At 39.4% G+C, this 19,650-nt stretch overlaps 1 protein-coding gene and 1 non-coding gene across 5 annotated transcripts in view; one reads left to right on the top strand and one right to left on the bottom strand.

The window, feature by feature from the left end:
- RNF214 (ring finger protein 214) overlaps positions 1-18,168 on the top strand; it is a 44,852-nt gene extending 26,684 nt beyond the window's left edge. For 3 of the 4 annotated variants that reach the window (XM_070473539.1, XM_070473536.1, XM_070473537.1), the window contains exons 7-15: positions 13,726-13,822; positions 14,012-14,100; positions 14,654-14,744; positions 14,948-15,046; positions 15,232-15,608; positions 15,763-15,895; positions 16,109-16,213; positions 16,492-16,587; positions 17,504-18,168. In XM_070473539.1, coding sequence (XP_070329640.1) covers positions 13,726-13,822; positions 14,012-14,100; positions 14,654-14,744; positions 14,948-15,046; positions 15,232-15,608; positions 15,763-15,895; positions 16,109-16,213; positions 16,492-16,587; positions 17,504-17,569 — 1,153 coding nt within the window. In that variant the 3' untranslated portion in view covers positions 17,570-18,168. Of the gene's footprint in view, positions 1-13,725; positions 13,823-14,011; positions 14,101-14,653; positions 14,745-14,947; positions 15,047-15,231; positions 15,609-15,762; positions 15,896-16,108; positions 16,214-16,491; positions 16,588-16,669; positions 16,989-17,503 lie in introns of those variants that run through there. The other variant, XM_070473538.1, reaches the window with a different exon arrangement.
- LOC139037257 (small nucleolar RNA SNORA8) lies at positions 1,604-1,741 on the bottom strand. The gene has a single exon (XR_011490087.1). It is a non-coding gene; the product is annotated as a small nucleolar RNA SNORA8 (small nucleolar RNA).
- Positions 18,169-19,650: the final 1,482 nt, after the last annotated feature.

Below are 19,650 nucleotides of genomic sequence, written 5' to 3'. Positions count from 1 at the left end.
TCCTGGGCTCCAAAATCACTGCGGATGGTTACTGCAGCCAGGAAATTAAAAGACACTTGCTACTTGGAAGGAAAGCTATGACAAAGCTAGATAGCATATTACAAAGCAGACACGTCACTGCCAAAAAAAGGTCTGTCTAGCCAAAGCTATGGTTTTTCTGGTAGCTGTGTCTGGATGTGAGAGTTGGACCATAAAGAAAGCTAAGTGCTGAAGAACTGATGCTTCTGAACTGTGGTTGGAGAAGACTCTTGAGAGTCCCCTGGACTGCAAGGGGATCCAACCAGTCAGTCCTAAAGGAAATCAACCCTGAATATTCATTGGAAGGACTGATGCTGAAGCTGAAGTTCCAATACTTTGGCTACCTGATGTGAAGAGTCAACTCATCGCAGAAGACCCTGTTGCTGGGAAAGATTGAGGGCAAGAAGAAAAGGGACAGCAGAGGATGAGATGGTTGGATGGCATCACCGACTCAATGGACATGAGTTTGATCAAATTCCAGGAGATAGTGAAGGACAGGGAAACCTGGTGTGCTGCAGTCCATGAGGTCACAAAGAGTGAGACACAACTTAGCGACTAAACAACAAAACAACAACTACTTTTACTGGAAGTGGAAGCTCTACAGATTTAATTTTTAGAGGGACAGTTGTGGCTTCATTAAGTTAGATGTGCTAAAGTGAAGATAAATTTATGTCAGGAAGACAGAGTTTTGAAAAGATAAAATGAGGGCCTAATCTCAGTGGAAGAAAAAGAGAAAGGAGGGGTGTTCTGAGGTAGGGTTGTTGAGATTTGTTGGTTGTTAGAGGGAGAAGAGGAGTAGTGACAGGTGGCTGAAATGGCAGAGATGATGAATAAAGGAAGTAGAGCAGATTTAGGACAGTGGCCTTGAGGGTGGAGGCTGTTAACTTTTGTTTTAAATACAGTTTTAAGGAGATACAGTTTCTATAAAAGTAACCCCTGTTTTCCCTACCAAGTGTAAAGGGTTTCCTTTATATGTAACATAGGCAAAATTATGTAAGTCAGTATGTTTTTAAGAAATTTCACATATTCTGTTTCCATCCACTGCCAGTCACCTTAGTTCCTCCAGTGTCTGGAACATAATCTTCAAGGTGGTCCTTTCAAAAAGAATTTTGCTCAATCCACAGTTATCATGTCAAGCAGTCTTGCCACAATTCTTTAATTGGATTTCTTTGATCTCCAGTGAAATATGAACATACTTCAAAAATTCCCCACTGGGGACTTCCCTGGTGGTCCAGTGGTTAAGACTTCACTTTCCAATGCAGGGGGTACAAGTTTGATTCCTGGTTGGTGAGCTAAGATCCCACATGCCTCTCAGCCAAAACAAGCAAAAAATATAAATGGAAGCAATATTGTAGCAAATTCAATAAAGACTTTAAAAAGTCATCCTCATAAAAAAGAAAAAATCTTAAAATTTCCCACCAGTAATCTTTGGAATCCAGTTTTCTCAAGCAATTACATTAGGACCATGTTTAGGGTCAGAGGAGATGGATCTGCCTGGTTCTGAATTTTAGACACCCTAGAGAAAGAGAAGTATTAGTTCCTATTGAAGATTATGCCAAATTGAACAGTATGAGAAACTTCAGGGTACTGTGTCAGTAAAAATACTGGCCTAACATGCACAAAGCCAAGAAAAACAATGATGCCAGGTAGTAAATTTATATAAGCACTGTTCTTTGAACACCCAGCAAGAATTAACTGCTGAACGCAGATACCATGCAGTGCAATAAAATTCACCAGTTTTAAATGATGAATTTTGAAGAATGTATGCTATCATATAACTACCACCACAATCATGGTATAACATATTTCCATCACTCCAGAAAGTTCCTTCATATCTCTTGGGAATCATTTGCCCCCACTACCCTGAGTCACTGGCAGTCACTGGTCTGCTTCTCTCAGTGTAGTTTGCCTTTTCTAGAACTTCATGTAAATAGAGTCATACAATATATAGCCTTTTCTGTCTCTTATTGAGGATAAAAGCTTTTGTAATTTATTCATGTTGTTGCATACATCAGTAGTTTAATTCCTTTTTATTGCTGAATAGTATTTACTTATATACTAAGATTATATACTAAGTTTATTTATTTACTACTTGATGGACATTTGGGTTATATCCATTTTTTGTCTATTATAAATAAAACTGGTGGCCCAGTGATTACGACTCCATGTTTCCACTGCAGGAGGCACAAGTTTGATCTCTGGTTGGGGAACTAAGATCCTGCATGCCATATAGTGTGGCCAAAAAAAAAAAGTTGAATAAAAAGCTGCTCTGAATATTCAAGTGCAAGTCTTTATGTGAACTTGTTTTCTCTTAAGTAAATAGTTAGGAGTGGGATTGCTGGATCGTGTGTTGGCTTGACTGTATAAGAAACTGGCAAATGGTTTTCTAAAGTTGCTTTACTGTTTTGCATGCCCACAAGCAACGCTTAAGTGTTCTAGTTACTTCGTATCCTCACCAGTACTTGGTGTTATCAGTCTTTTTAGTTCTAGCCATTCTGATAAATGTTTAATAGTATCTTGTTGTGGTTTTATTTTGCATTTTCCTAATGACTATTGATATGAACATCTTTTCATGTCTGTATCTGCCATTTGTTGTTCTTTTTTGGAGAAGAAGTCTTTGAATATTTTACCCATTTAAAAACATGTTTTCTATAAAAAACCCAAAAGACATGTTTTCTTATTGAGTATTCTTAGTACAAGTCCTTTTATCTGTGTTTTGCAAATATTTTCACCCAGTATATAACTTGCCTTTGCGTTTTGTAACAGTATCTTTTGAAATGCAAAAATTTAATTAAAAAAATATTTTTATATAATTTTCCTTCATTTACAGTTACTACAAAATATTGTCTATATTCCTTGTGTTGTTTAATACATCCTCCTAGCTTATCTTACACTCAGTAGTTGGTACCTCTCACTTCCCCATCCTTGTATTGCTACCCCCCACTGGTAATCACTAGTTTGTTCCCTATATCTGTGAGTCTTCTAACTTTGTTATATTCATTAGTTTGTTGTATTTTTTAGATTCCACATATTGTACTGTATTCGTCTGTCTCTATCTGACTTCACTTAGCATAGTACCCTTCACTTAGCATAGTATCCTCCAGGCCCATACATGTTGCTTCAAATGGCAAGATCTCTTTCTTCTTTATGGCTGAATGTATTCATTGTGTATATACACCACATCTTCTCTATCCATTTATCTGTCAGTGGACACTTAGGTTGCTTCCATATCTTGGCAGTTGTAAATAATGCTGCCTTGAACATTGAGGTGCACATATCTTTTTGAATTTTTGGGGTTATTTGGTTTTGTGTTTTTGTTTTTGTTTTTTTTGGTTATATACACAGAAGCAGAATTGTTGGACCATATGATAGTTGTGTTTTTAGTTTTTTGAGAAATTTCTATACCGTTTTCCACAGTGGCCGCACCAATTTACATTCCCGCTAACAGTGTATGAGAGTTCCCTTTTCTTCACATCCCGTTATTTGTATTCTTTTCGATGATAGCCATTCTCACAGGTGTGAAGTAATATCTCATTGTTGTTTTCATTTGCATTTCTCTTATGATTAGCAATGTTGAACATCTTTTCATGTGCATGTTGGCCATATTGCATTTTCTTTTAGGAAAATTGTCTATTCTTTTGACCTTCTTTTAATCAGTTTGTTTTGATGTTGAGTTGTATGAGCTGTTTATGTGTGTTGGATATATTAATCCTTTACCAGTTATATCATTTGCAGATATTTTCTCCATTCAGTAGATATCTTTTCATTTTGTTGGTGCTTTCCTTTGCTGTGCAGAAGCTTTGAAATTTAATTAGGTCCCATTTGTTTATTTCTATTTTTATTTCCTTTACTTAGTACATGGATCCAGAGAAATATTGCTACAATTTGTCATACAGTGTTCTGCCTATGTTTTCCTCCAGGAGTTTTATAGTATCCAGTCTTACATTTAGATCTCTAATCCACTTGGAGTTGATTTTTGTGTATATCGTGTTAGAGAAAGTTCTTATTTCATTCTTTTACATGTAGCTCTCCAGTTTTCCCAGCACTACTTATTGAGGAGACTGTCTTCTTCATTGTATATTCTTACCTTCTTTTTTGATTAATTGGCCATAGGTGCCTGAGTTTATTTCTGGGCTCTCTATCCTATTCCACTGATCTAGGTGTCTGTTTTTGTGCCAGTGCCTTAATATTTTAATTACTGTAGCTTTGCAGTATAATCTGAGGTCAGGTAGTGTGATTCCTCCAGCTCTAACCTTCTTTCTCAAAATTGTTTTGGCTATTTGATGTATTTTGAGTTTCTGTACAAAGTTTAAAATTTTTGTCCTAGTTCTGTGAAAAATGCCTTTAGGTATTTTGATAGAGATTACATTGAATCTATAGATTGCCTTGGATATCATGGTCATTTTTAACAATACTGATTCTTCCAGTCCAAGAACACAGTATATCTTTCCATCTGTGTTGTCTTCAGTTTCTTTCATCAGTGTCTTATCGTTTTCAGAGTACAGGTCTTTTCCCTCCGCAGGTAGGCCTATTCCTTGGTATTTTAGCTTTTTGATTTAATGGTAATAAATGGGATTGTTTCCTTAATTTCTCTTTTTGATAGTTCCTTGTTAGTGTATAGAAATGCAACAGATTTCTGTATATTAATTTTGTATCCTGCAACTTTACCAAATTCATTGATGAGCTCTAGTAGTTTTTTGGTGGTGTCCTTAGGATTTTCTGTGTATGAGTGAGTGAGTGAAGTTGCTCAGTTGTGTCTGACTCTTTGCGACCCCGTGGACTGTAGCCTACCAGGCTCCTCTGTCCATGGGATTTTCCAGGCAAGGGTACTGGATTGGGTTGCCATTTCCTTCTCCAGGGGGTCTTCCCAACCCAGGGATCGAACCTGGATCTCCTGCATTGCAGGCAGATGCTTTACCATCTGAGCCACCAGGAAAGCCTTTTCTGTGTATAGTGTCATGTTATCAGCCAACAGTGACAGTTTTATCTCCTTCCTTTCCAGTTTGGATTCCTTTTATTTCCAAAAGTTTAAATTTTGATGAAGTCCAGGTTACCTTTTTTTTTTTTCTTTTGTGGTTCCTGTGTTTTATGTTCCAAGAAATCTATGTCTAACCCTTTAGTTAGAAGAATGACATTGTTTATATTTTTGTAAGCCTCTTTAATCCTATCTACTTCTCTATTGCAATATGTTGTTTTGGTTAAAGTCTAGGAAGAAAGTCTGGTGATACACAGGTGTGCAGTTGGAAAAGCAAGGAATATTGTAATAGTCTTTTTAATGTTTATTTTTATTGTTTGTTTGCACTAGATAGCATGTGGGATCTTTATTAAAGCATGTGGTATTTTTCTTTTTAGTTGATGCATGCAGGATCTTTTTTTTTTTCAGTTGTGGTATGTTGGATCTAGTTCCCCGACCAGAATCAAACCTGGACCAGAATGCAGTCTCTCTCTCTCTTTTTTTTTTTTTTTTTTTTTTTTACCAGAGTGCAGTCTTAACCAGTGGACCATCAGAGAAGCCCCAATAGCCCTTTTAAATAATTGTGGCTATTCTTTGATAGTGCTCAATAGCTTGACAGCTGATAGTTTCTTAGAGTTTCGTTGCATTGTGGAATCTGAAAGCACGTCAGTGATTTTGTACAGTTATATTAAAATTCACTGTCTTTACTTGCACTTTGAATGGATCTTTATCTATTTTGACTTGGGGAGGAAAACCTTTTTCTTATCCTCTAGTAGGTTCAGTTTCTGAGGACCTTGAATTAAACTGACAAAAGACAGAGTAACAGGAGGAAAAAACCCAGTTTATACATGCAGCATGCATACAGTAGAAGAACTCAGTGATGACTAGCTCAAAGGAATGGTTAGAATCTGGTGCTTATGGGAAAACAAAAGACTTCCTAAAAGTGGGGAGAAAGGACAGCTTTTGGACTTTGGGAAAGATAAATGGGTTTTCAGGAGAGCAAGCGGTAGTTCTAAATTTGTGATAATATATATAGGAATGAATGGTTTTTCCATCTCCTTCAGGGCCATAAAATTCCACCAGAGAAGGGATATGGGTAGATTTTATTTGCATTCTTTCTTCTGGGAGTAGATCTGCCTTGAAGAGGAATTTATGACAGCCTTATTTCCCAAAAGTTGCTGCTGTTAGCTAGAGAAAGCTCTGAGGAGGCTTTTTTCTGCCTCTGTTGAACCTTAAATGTCTTCAGCTGAAAATAATCTTTATACCAACTCTGGGGTTCCAGGTGGGTCCTACAGTTGAATTGGTGAAAAATACATTGATAGTTTGGAAAATACTGGTTCAAAGGTATGTAGCTCAAGTATTAATACATTTTATTATACAGTGTTTAAAGAATCACATTTGTTTATGTCTCTTTTGATCTCATCAGAATAAGTAATGGAAGCCTGGTGGCCCATGTAGACTTTCCAAAAATTTTAAATTTTGCCTGAAAGCTCAAATGTTATTGTTGGCCACAAACACTGTAAGTTGTTTCCTTTGAAATAACAATAGTTTTGCACTTTCAAGAGCATGTCAGTTGTTCTTTGAAGTAAAAATGATTTTACATGAAAAAAGAGGCTGGTTCAACTCAAACAAGCTCACACATGCTTTTCCTCAAGACAACTGTAGTATTTTAGCATGTAGCATTTCATAAACAGAATATTAAAAATATATGTGTTTAAGGGTTGAGATTTAATAAAATTATTACTTTTGATGGCTTTGTCAAGGCATCCTGAAGTAAAACTGCCCCTCCCCCAACTACATGTGTGGCAGCAAAGAATACAATGACTAGTAGTGTAGTTTGATGCCACTGACTTCATTTGTGTATGGTGCCAATGTTTGTATCCACTGTAATTTTCATACTAGTAAGTGCAAAGTAAGTGTCTACAGAATTGTTCTAAGATAAACCATGAGATTCAAAAGATATTCATCTTGGATTATGTCAACATCACTTGTGTTTGTTACTAAGAATTCACACACGACATCATTGTCAGTGATTAACTGGTGCCAGTGCTAGATGAATATAAACAAAATAGCAGGTCTAATCTTGTCTATGGATTCATCTGTTTGTAAAGTAAAATTCTAGTTCTGCTGATGAGATAGTAATCAAGTCTTCAGATTTGCAGCAGAATCTTTAATTTGGTGAATTAAAAGTATATCATTAAAAGAGAGACATTGCCATGATTTATTGTACTGACTTCATTCAGCAGGCATGTAGCAATGTCAGCTGTACCAAGTTGTGCTTCTCCAGTTAAGGAAGTTCAGTCACTTACCCTAAGGTAGTTCAATGACTTTTTCATTTCTAGATTGAAAGGTGTTAACAATCTTTAAGAATTGTAAAGATTCATCACATCTGCATTTAAAATATTCAACTACTTTAAATTCCAAATGATCTCAAAATGTCACTGTAACTTAACTGGCATAATATAATTAGAAAATGTTCTGTTGCTTAAGATACAGTTAGCTAAATTATTAACATCTATAAAGTCAAGAGAAAGAAAAATGGCTCTTGTCATGCTGTGGTTTCTTATATATAATTTTGCCCAGTTTTTTTTGGAGTAGATTCTTCCTTTCCATGAGTCAGAGACTCTAGGCCAGTTACATCTATTTTAGCAATCTTTAAATGTATGTATTGCAGCTGTGGGTTGAGAAAGTAAGTCTTCTAATCTCCCTGTTTTGAGTCCATGATTTTTTTTTTCTTTTTTAATTTTTCGGCTACACCAGACAGCTTGCAGAATCTTAGTTTCCCAACCAGGGATTGAAGCCATGCCCTCAGCAGTCAAAGTGCAGAGTCCTAATCACTGGATTGCCGGGGAATTCCAGAGTCAATGATTCATTCTTAAATATAAATGAAAAATTACAAATAAATTTTCTTTTATTTTAGAAAAAATAAATTCTAAAATAATACACATTAGATATAATTTAAAAATTTCTGCCACCCTTATGTCAGAAGAGCTTCCCTGATAGCTTAATTGGTAAAGAATCCGCCTGCAATGCAGGAGACCCTGGTTCAATTCCTGGGTCAAGAGATCTGCTGGAGAAGGGATAGTCTGCCCACTCCAGAATTCTTGGGATTCCCTTATGGCTCAGCTGGCAAAGAGTGCACCTGCTATGTGGGAGACCTGGGTTCGATCCCTGGGTTGAGAAAATCCCCTGGAAGAGGTAAAGGCCACCCACTCCATTATTCTGGCCTGGAGAATTCCATGGACTATACAGTTCCTGGGGTTGCAAAGAGTCGGACACGACTGAGCGACTTTCACTCACTTATGGCAGAAAGCAAAGAGGAACTAAAGAGCCTCTTGATGAAAGTGAAAGAGGAGTGTGAAAAAGCTGGCTTAAAACTCAACAATCAAAAAGCTAAGATCATGGCATCCAGTCCTGTCACTTCATGGCAAATACATGGAGAAACAATGGAAACAGTGACAGAATTTATTTTGGGGGGCTCCAAAATCCCTGCAGATGGTGACTGCAGCCATGAAATTAAAAGATGCTTGCTTCTTGGAAGAAAAGCTATGACAAACCTAGATGGTGTATTAAAAAGCAAAGACATTACTTTGCCAATAAATGTCCATATAGTCAAAGCTGTGGTTTTTCCGATAGTCATGTATGGATGTGAGAGTTGGACCATAAAGAAAGCTGAGCAGTGAAGAATTGATGCTTTTGAACTGTGGTGTTGGAGAAGACTCTCGAGAGTCCCATGGACTGCAAGGAGATCCAACCAGTCCATCCTAAAGGAAATCAATCCTCAATATTCATTGGAAGGACTGATGCTGACGCTGAAGCTCCAATACTTTGGCCATCTGATGTGAAGAACTGGCTCGTCAGAAAAGACCCTGATGCTGGGAAAGATTGAAGGCAGGAGGTGAAGGGGATGACAGAGGATGAGATGGTTGGATGGCATCACCGACTCGTTGGATATGAGTTTGAGCAGGCTCCTGGAGATGGAGAGGGAAGCCTGGCGTGCTGCAGTCCTTGGGGTTGCAAAGAGTCAGACACAACTGAACAAATGAACTAAACTGAACTGAAAAATTAAGGAGAGTTTCCCCCAAATTTAAAAAGTATTATTGCAAAGCAAAATAAAAAATATTTGTTCCTACCTGGTGTGTGGAGAACTTTGAAATTTTACAGTAATTATTTATTGGATAATAATGAGGTTACATCATATATAACTGAAGATAATTTTAAGAGCCTAAACAGAAGTACTACGAAGGAAAAAAACTTGAATTATACCCTAAGCCTAGTACCTTAGAAAATGCTAGAAAACATTAGACTACAGAAACATATACTCCACTAACCACTAGAGTGATGATATCATTACATGCTGTATAGCATCAGGACAACTCCACTGTAGACTCATGAAAGAGTGAGAGTGAAAAAGGCAAATAAACTTAGTGTTATCATGAAATTAATTTTGCTTTGTAGACCAGGCCCTCCAAGGGTTTTGGGGGCTGTGGACTGTGTTTTTCAAACTGCTGTTGCAGGTTACTTCTTCCTTATTTAGGGCTCATACTGCCATCTCTGTGCCAGTGACACTCTCATCTGTATCACAGCCTGGACTACTTAAATACTGCTTGCCTACCTGGACTCTTTCCTCAGCTTGGTGCTCTCGTTCTCTTTGGCCTTTGCACATGCATTTGATCTGTCTAGAATTTCCTGTTCCTTTTGTTCACTTGGATAATTACTGAATTGTGAGCTGCTTGAGGGCAGGAACTCGGTTCAGTTCAGTCGCTCAGTCATGTCCGACTCTTTGCGACCCCGTGAATCGCAGCATGCCAGGCCTCCCTGTCCATCACAAACTCCCAGAGTTTACTCAAACACATGTCCATCGAGTCGGTGATGCCATCCAGCCATCTCATCCTCTGTCGTCCCCTTCTCCTCCTGCCCGCAATCCCTCCCAGCATCAGGGTCTTTTCCAATGAGTCAACTCTTTGCATGAGGTGGCCAGAGTATTGGAGTTTCAGCTTCAGCATCAGTCCTTCCAATGAGCACCCAGGACTGATCTGCTTTAGGATGGACTGGTTGGATCTCCTTGCAGTCCAAGGGACTCTGAAGAGTCTTCTCCAACACCACAGTTCAAAAGCATCAATTCTTCGGTGTTCAGCTTTTTTCACAGTCCAACTCTCACAACCATACATGACCACTTATATCCCCAGCTTTTAGCAGAAATTCATGGAGTCACAGAGTCAGACATAACTGAGTGACTCACACTTTCTTTTCACTTCCCTAGCACTTTGTAGGCTGCTTAGCAGATGTTAAGTTAAATTGAATCACATAAGAATTCTAGTCTCATAAACAAGTTTGCATTACATCTCAGGGTGAAGTTTTTTTCTGTTTTTGTCTGATCCCATTCATTCTATATTGGTTTGGGTTATTGGATTGGCTGAAAAGTTTGTTTAGGTTTTTCTGTATGATTGTATGGAAAAACTTGAATGAACTTCTTGGCCAACTCAATAGCTTCAGTTCAGAGAAAAGGACTTCATAACCTACCTCAAATTCAGGACAACCAACTCCTGTCTGTATTAACTCATCCACCAGTGTTTGTTTTGTTTCCTTTTGCTTTGTTTGGAGTATAATACATTCTGAAAGGAGGGTATTTGGGCTGAGGACTCAAGATCTTAATTTTTAGTTCTGTCTCTATGTTATTTTATTTATTAAGACACTTAGCATCTGCTTCTCTCCACTTGTGGTGGAAAATATGTTATTCATATATTTTAGTTTCTTTGAAGGAAGATGTTCTAACATCCCAATGATAACTAACATTTATTAAGTTCTTACTATATGTCAGAAACTGTTCCGTTTTACATGTATTAACTCATTTAATCTGCATAATAGCCCTATGTGGAAGGTAGATGATTTTATTATCTCCATTTTACTCAAGGAAAATAAGACACAGAAAGATTAAGTAACTTGCCAGAGGTTGCATACATAGTGATAGGGTCTGGGTTTCAGCTGTGAGCTATGCTCTTAACTGCTCTAAGAAACTCCCTCACAAATCTAAATATATTACTTTTATCATCAACCTATGTTAGTACACACGTACAGATGCACGTTATAATATTTATAATTGTGAAATTAAAAATAACTTGAGAGAATACCTAAATAATGAGATATGTGTATAATGGATAGTTATTTTAAAATCACATTTTTGAAGGATATTTTAATGATATGGAAAAATATATTAGAATGAAAAAGTAACATAAAATCATAGGTTTTGTTTGAAAAACATATGTAATGGATTTATATGTTGCATATCCATATATATAAGCTTTCCTGGTGGCTTAGCAGTAAAGAATCCACCTGCCAATGCAGGAGATTCTGTCCCTGAATTGGGAAGATCCTCTGGAGAAGGAAATGGCAACCCACTCTAGTATTCTTGCCTGGGAAACCCCATGGGCAGAGGAATCTGGCGGGCTACAGTCTATGGGGTTGCAAGAGTCAGACACAACTTAGCAACTAAACAACAGCATACATACATAGATATGCACACAATGTTTATTTTAAAAGACTGGAAAGAAGTGTAATAGTGATTTTTTGTGAGTAGAGCAGGTGCAGTTGTAGAGCAGTTTGTTGGATGTCTCCCGTGTGCTGAGCACCCTGTTAAATTCTTCATGTGTGCTTCCTCAGCGAGCTCTCCCATCAGTCCCGTGACGTAGATTCTACTCATTTTTCAGATGAAGAAACTGAGCCTTAGATAGATTAAGTAACTTATTACGGGTCATTCAAGCAGTGAGTAGAAGAGTTGGGACATCTGTATTAGACACTCTTTTTTTTTTAACTTTTTATGTTGTATTGGGATATAACCAATTAACAAATAATGTTATGATAGTTTCAGGTGAATAGCAAAGGGACTTAGTCTTACATCTGCATATATCCATTCTTCCCCAGACTCCCTTCCCATCCAGGCTACCACATAACATTGAGCAGAATTCCCTGTGCTATACAGTGGGCTCTTGTTAGTCATACATTTTAAGTGTAGCTGCTTGTACAGTTCATCCCAAACTCCCCAACTGTCCCTTCCCCCCAGACAACTATAAGCTTGTTCATGAAGTCTCTGAGACTCTCTGCTTTTTAATTGAAGTATAGTTGATTTGTAATGTGTTAGTTTCTGGTGTACAGCAAAGTGATTCAGTTTTATATATATACGTATGTATATTCTTTTCAGGTTCTTTTCCATTATAGATGATTATAAGATATTGAATACAGTTCCCTTTGCTATATAGTAGGACCTTGTTTATTTATTTTGTATAAAGTAGTATGTTCCTGTTAATCTTGGTCTCCTAATTTATCAGTCCCTACCCCTTCCCCTTTGATAGCCATGTTTGTTTTCTGTCTCTGTGAGTCTGTTTCTGTTTTGTAAATAAGTTCATTTTTATCATTTTTTTAGATTCCACATATAAGCCCTATCATTTCTCTGTCTGACTTACTTCACTTAGTATGATAACCTCTAGGTCCATCCATGTTGCTGCAGATAACATTATTTCATTCTTCTTTATGACTGAATAATATTCCTTTGTATATATAACCATATCTTCTTTATCCATCCATCTGTGTCAGTGGACACTTAGGTTGCATCGGTGTCTTGGCTGTTGTAAATAGTGCTGCTCTGAACTTTGGGGCACATGTTATCTTCTTGAATCAGTAGACTCCATTTTGTATTTTCTTAACTTTTTATAATCTGTATTATTTACATGACCAAAAGCAAAATTAAAATTTTAAATTATGCAAATTGCAAACATCTTGGGACCTGCAACAAGTCAGACTTGTATGATCTGGTAGGATTTATTCATTTGAACCATTGCTTCCTTAAACTGGTTATGCAAAATAATAGCAGCATGGGACTTGAGAGAAATTAAACCAAGCATTTAAAGAGTTAAAACATACTCATTGGTTTCTATTCTACCGAGGAATTTTTTGACCATCTGTTATGGCCAACTGATTTTTTTTCCCCTAGCATGGGTTGCAGCTAGTACCCCTTAGTGAAATGAAATCAGATACATATCTTACAGGCTTGTGACCGTATGATAAGGCTGACCATTTTTGTGACTGTTGAAGAATTCCTTAACCATTTTTGTTGTGGTTGCTAGTAGTTCTTTTTGTCTTACTGGATCCCAATGAGATAATGTTGCCACATGCCCCAAAGAAAAGATTTTTGTGTGTGGATTTGTGGGATGCCCCCCATTGACATAGTAAGAGACTTTTTCTAATATAAGTGTTACCGTAGTTGACAAATGATTTAGTGAAAGTTAGAGGTATTGGATGAACACTTGTAATCTTTCAGAATAACGTCATTCACAGAAGGCAGTTGACATGTTTTCCTACAATTATCCCATTGTCAAAGAGTATCTAGTAGGCTAAATAGATACTTGATTGACCCCACAACATATTCTACATTTTCTTATGGTAAGAGGATTCTGACTCTTCATTTATTTTTTCACTTGAAGAATATTAGCTATATTAGGAGAATACATCTAACTATAAACCGTTGTCTAACTATTAGAGAATTCTTCCTCTGGCAGGAAGTTTACTTGGGGAGGACAGCACATATAGATTAAGGAAGAATATGCCCTCTTAGTTGTATCTATTACACGAGTTGACTTTATCAGTCTAAGTTAACTATAGATAAATACAAATAATGTTTAAAGTGGTCTGAAATTGTATGAACACCCTATATTTGAAAGTAGAAATGTTCACATCTCCATTTGTTTCTTATCTTACAGAGAAGTGTGGGAAATGGAACTGGATAGACTCAAGAATCAAGATGGTGAAATAAATCGGAACATTATGGAAGAGACAGAACGGGCCTGGAAGGCAGAGGTGAGAAGAGCCAGTGTGTTGAAGGTCTGGATTTGGGGCTTCCAGGTGGTACATACTTTTAGTATGGTATTATACACCGAGCCATGTAAGTATCCTACCATAGAGCCATTAAACATTGTTTTAACTATCTAGGGGTAGCTTTGTGTGTGTAAAATTAATAAAGCATGTGTGTGTGTGTGATTTCCTTAGATCTTATCATTAGAGAGTCGAAAAGAGCTGCTGGTATTGAAACTAGAAGAAGCAGAAAAAGAGGCAGAGCTACACCTTACTTACCTCAAGTAAGTACCTCCTGTTTCTAGGGTTTTAATGGCCCTGCAGTTTTGGGTTTGGGGGGAATTTCTTTTTAGGGTCAGCTAGTCTGGCACATATACTATCTTCACAGCAAATCATCTTTGTGTGACAGTATTTTGTTCAGTGATTTCTCTTTCCATACTCTAAACTTCCACACTCTCTGGCTCTTCTCTTTCTACAGTTTTATAGTTTTGTCCTTTTTCTTGTATTATTTTGAATTGGATAAACAGTATCTCTTACTCTGGCAAGCATAACAAATGTCTTTAGAGATATTTCTTATACAGTCATTTATCCTCTTTCTGCCATGAAGTCTGGAGACCCCTGTGGCATTTTCAGCCAGATGAGAGCCGTCTTTATTCAGCACTTGGCGTCCATGATGCTGGAATTAAAAGTGAGGCAAACAGCTTAGGACCACGTCCTTCTGTACCTGCTCCAACCTCTTCTCTGCAGGCCCCTCTCTCTAGCTATTCTTCTGCTATCTGAGAGAGTCAGGAGTGGGACTCTCTTTAATTCTATAAATCACTGTTGGTTTCTTGAAAGGTCAACTCCCCCAACACTAGAGACAGTTCGTTCCAAACAGGAGTGGGAGACAAGACTGAATGGAGTTCGGATAATGAAAAAGAATGTTCGGGTAAGTGTAGTGATGGGTGATCATTCAGCTGGAGTTCATTTGTGCTCGCATGCTCCTGGCCATAGGGCAGGACCACTTGCAGTGCCCTTAGGGCCTGTTCTACCACTCCTCTTGTCTTCCTGATACAGGATGCTGGTCTCTTTATAGAGAGCCTCACTCTGCTCAGCAGTAAAGGATAATGCTTGCTCTTCTCTCTTTTCTAGGACCAATTTAACAATCACATCCAGCTCGTGAGGAATGGAGCCAAGCTGAGCAGCCTTCCTCAGATCCCTACCCCCACCCTGCCTCCACCCCCATCAGAGGTAAGCACGCTCTCTTTGGCGAGTCTACTTTTTCATGTTGGTGGAGGAGCCTGGAATCTCACTTGTTTTTATGAAGGTATTGGGTGTCCTTATTTGGTACAAGAAAGAGTTGCTCACTGATTTCAGTTTCCTAAATTTCTGTTTTCTGTCTCTCCCTCTCATCTTCCACCTCTTCCCTTCTGCAGACAGACTTCATGCTTCAGGTGTTTCAGCCCAGTCCCTCTCTGGCTCCTCGGATGCCCTTCTCCATCGGGCAGGTCACAATGCCCATGGTTATGCCCAGTGCAGATCCCCGGTCCTTGTCTTTCCCAATCCTGAACCCTGCCCTTTCCCAGCCCAACCAGCCTTCCCCACCCCTTCCTGGCTCCCATGGGAGAAGTAGCCCCAGCCTGGGTTCCCTTGTGGGCCCCCATGGTCCGCACATGCCCCCTGCCGCCTCCATCCCGCCTCCCCCAGGCTTGGGTGGTGTTAAGGCTTCTACTGAAACTCCCCGGCCCCAACCAGTAGACAAACTGGAGAAGATTCTGGAGAAGTTGCTGACTCGGTTCCCACAATGCAATAAGTAAGTATCTTTATGATTAATTTAAAAAGTGTTTTCCAAAAAAAAAAAAGTGTTTTCCAGAGAAATATCTGTGGGTTAAAATAGGAGAGGTTTCATAGATACTCCCCATGAGGGTAGCACAAAATTTCTCCGCCTCAACATCTCTCTTTCTTAGGGCCCAGATGACCAACATTCTTCAGCAAATCAAGACAGCACGTACGACCATGGCAGGTCTGACCATGGAGGAGCTGATCCAGCTGGTAGCTGCACGACTGGCAGAGCATGAGCGGGTGGCAGCAAGTGCTCAGGTAAGAGGAGCTGCTTGGGGGGAGCTCAGACCTACTGAGATGTTGAGGCAAGAGGCAGATTTCAGAAAAGTTTGGGATGAGAAGCCGCATTGCAGCCAGGGGTATCTGGCCTGCTTTCTCCCTTTGCTGGGCTGAGAAATGAATGATTTCCTTTTGTTAACGCCCTGTTACTCAGACGTTCCTCCCTCACTCTGACAACGTTTCTGCCCACAGCCACTTGGTCGGATCCGGGCCCTGTACCCTGCTCCACTGGCCCAAATCAGTACCCCAATGTTCTTGCCTTCTGCCCAAGTTTCATATCCTGGGAGGTCTTCACATGTAAGACTCTTTTCTTTGAAAACTGTGACGTTGGAGAAGCTGGGGGTGGCGAGGAGGGAGTGGATTTATAGGTTGAGTGCAGGAAGAAACCATTATCTCCTCAGCTGGGTTGTTGGTAGCCCCGGCTGGGAAAATGCAAGTATTCTGTATTTGAACTTTTCTTTCTTTGGTGTAAAATCTTTTTGCTACGTGGAAATTGTAGATGGAATCATGGGCATAAAAGGCAAGGAGACCCAGAGGTTCCTCCCTCTTTTGACGGTCCCTCCTCTGCTGTGCAGGCTCCAGCCACCTGTAAACTGTGTCTAATGTGCCAGAAACTCGTCCAGCCCAGCGAGCTGCATCCGATGGCATGTACCCACGTGCTGCACAAGGAGGTGGGTGCTGCAGCCCTCCCTCTTTTTCCGCTCTTCCTTTTTGACAGCTGTGATCATCTTAATTTTCTTGAATCTTTTACAGTGTTGATGCTCATCATTAATATCTAAACATAAGGTTTTCAGTAAATCGTGGCTTAAAACATCAGCAGAGTTCAGAATACCGGCAGCTAGGCTCTCCCAGCTTCCTTCTACCCCATTCCCTGGAGGGGACTGGACTGGATAAACAGTTCATACTAGAATACTGAGAATCACTGTCTTGGAAAATTGACAAAAAGATGTATGTATCTAGTCATTGTTTCAGATGTACCATTGCCAAGAAATTTTGCTTAGGCGACAGGAATGGGATAGGGAACCTGAATATGAAATAAGTAACTCCATTAATAAAATAGTTTGAAGACTCACCTGTTACAGATTATCTTCACAAACTGACAAGTTATTCCTATCTCTTATTATGTTACCAGACAGAGTTAAGTCTCTTACACCCGGGATGATTTCCTTTTTACTATTTTGTTTTGTTCATTTTATTTTTCTGAGAGGTAGAAACTAAATATACATCTAAATTCTTAGGAAGGGAAAACCCTGAATAAGATTTGAGGGCAATGCATATTAGGAGATGGAAGCTCATCTCAGCCTAAATGGATTGTAAGAAGAAGTAAGCCTAGTCAGTCAACAGAAAGCAGCTTCACACTATTATGAGCTGGTTTTTAGTGTTTCCTATAAAAAAATCAGGTTCACCTGCTCTGAAGACTCTTCTGGAGGTAAAAGCCAGTGGGTAAAAGCCAGCCCTTTAGGTCCCCCTGTGAGCTTTTCTGACTTAGTTAGCATTCCCTACATCTTTTGAAAACCTTAAGCACACTCTTTCCACTCCTCTCCATCTTTCCAGATCAACCTGAGGTATGTCTTTCTTTCTTTCCAGTGTATCAAATTCTGGGCCCAGACCAACACAAATGACACTTGTCCCTTTTGTCCAACTCTTAAATGACGGACCTGACTGGGGAGGATGAAGAGGAGAAACTGATGTGAACAGGATGCGCGGGTTCCAGATTTCTAAAACTCTATATTTATACAGTGACATATACTCATGCCATGTACATTTTTATTATATAGGTAATGTGTGTATAGAAAGTCTGTATTCAAATGTTCGTAAATGAAAGTATGTATATTATGCAGAAATGGTCTGTCCCCCTCACCTTGCAGTTCCTCTGGGGGAAGCAGGTTGTAGGTAAGGTGATGTTTCATTTGGCCTTGAAATTAACGATATTCCTGCCTAGGGCTGTTTTCAGATACATGTAAAAACCAGCTAGGAAGCTGCTCTTGCTGTACGGTCACCCTGCTTTGGTTTGGCTCAGCCTCTAGTCCATTTTCTTAAGGCTCCTGTATGCAGATTTGAACCCTGGTGCTCACCTGCTGTTCAGCCAGATGCCTTGCTCACTGAAAGCCTCCAGAAGCCTCAGTGCTGTTCAGCCCCTCTCCTCCAAGTGGAGAAGATGAGATTGATTGAGGAAAACAAGATGTAACCCTGACAGTTTGACTTTTCATTTTGAATGTTTTACTGTATTAACACTCATTATTTGTACATGACATTAGGTTTACAAGATAGTCTGTTTTACATCAGCAAAATTCACAGTCCAAGAATAATAGTGTAACCAGGTCCCATTGCCCCCATGCCTCCAACAGACTTCTGACCACTCTGCCTCCTGGGTAGTCATCTCTTTTAGAAACTAGCACACAGCCCACAGGTCTGTTCTGGGCCACGCCCTCTGTTTCCACCACTGCCTTGGCTTCTGGTCAAGCTCTCACAGACCAAACCTGTGAAGTCCTCACCTCTTCCCCTTCACTCCGGTGTCCTGGTCTAGCTATTCCCTCTTCCCCCTGAAGGTTAAGGCAGTTGGTTCACAACCAAGTTGTTTGGTGACCTTGAGTGAGTTCCAGGCAGGCACTGGGGTGAGGAGATGTCTGTGCAAAATTACTTCCAGAATGATCATGGGATATAGGTTTGAATTTTTGAAGCCAGAAAGCTATGGGGACATGTGTCCTGTCAGGGAGAAAATGGAGACCAAAGTAATACGAAGAAGGGAGGTTAGATTTCAAGTTTATAAGTCATTTGTTCTGTGGATAGCTAGTTGGAACTGAGTCATTTTTCCACCTCTTTACTGAGCACTTCCAGTTCCTAGGTTTATACTTGGGAAAGCTGAGTTTCTATTAGAGCTTTGAATCTTCTCCTATCCTTTTATCTTTACTCTTAAAGGAAATGACTTCAGGTGGATTCTTTACCAGCTGAGCCAAGAAAACTGGCTCAGCTCAGAATACCAGAGAAGTTCAAGAATACTGGAGTGGGTAGCCTATCCCTTCTCCAGGGGATCTTCCCGACCCAGGGTCTCCTGCATTGCAGGCGGATTCTTTACCAGCTGAGCTACCAGGAAAGCCCATGTAAAAATTAAGCATTAATAAAAACTTAGCTCCAGGGAAAGGATATTATTATGTTACCAACAGCTGACCTTTTCCCATTCTTGGACCTGGAAATGCTTACTGGCACTGGCAGTACTTATGAGGGTAGCAAAGACTTTTCCTGTCAGAGCAAATAGTTTTCTCCTCTGTGTTTATGTGACTCTTCCTACTTTGTCTTTCACCCTGGCCTGTCAGGTCATGAACATATTCTTTCTCCTCTCGTCTCACTTGCCCAGGTCTACTGACTGGCATGAATATAAGGAGCTGGATTTCCCGGGATCTCCTTGGCATCTTGTAGGGTGATTGAAATGACCCGAACACTCCCCACTGTAGAGGTCAGATGACCCACTTTCTTTGGTTAATGACATATTAATGTCTCCCGTTTGGTAGCTATCATGAACTGGGAAGGTGGCAATGTGGAAGACCAGTTCCTTTGTTTTTTTCACTTGGGGGAGGGATTCATTTTTTATCTTGTAATCTCCAGATTTTATCTCCCCTCAACTTTGCAGCAGCCTTTGGGCCACTTGCTGTATTTTTCAATATCCCATGAAAATTTAGAAATTAGAAATGGGTATAAAGAATATTGTTTCTTTTCCACAAATCCTTGACACCAAA

Source organism: Odocoileus virginianus, chromosome 10 (assembly GCF_023699985.2).
Source record: "Odocoileus virginianus isolate 20LAN1187 ecotype Illinois chromosome 10, Ovbor_1.2, whole genome shotgun sequence".
Taxonomy (NCBI): domain Eukaryota; kingdom Metazoa; phylum Chordata; class Mammalia; order Artiodactyla; family Cervidae; genus Odocoileus; species Odocoileus virginianus.
Note: the sequence above shows the minus strand (reverse complement) of the source record. Positions and strands in the feature narration are given on the sequence as shown.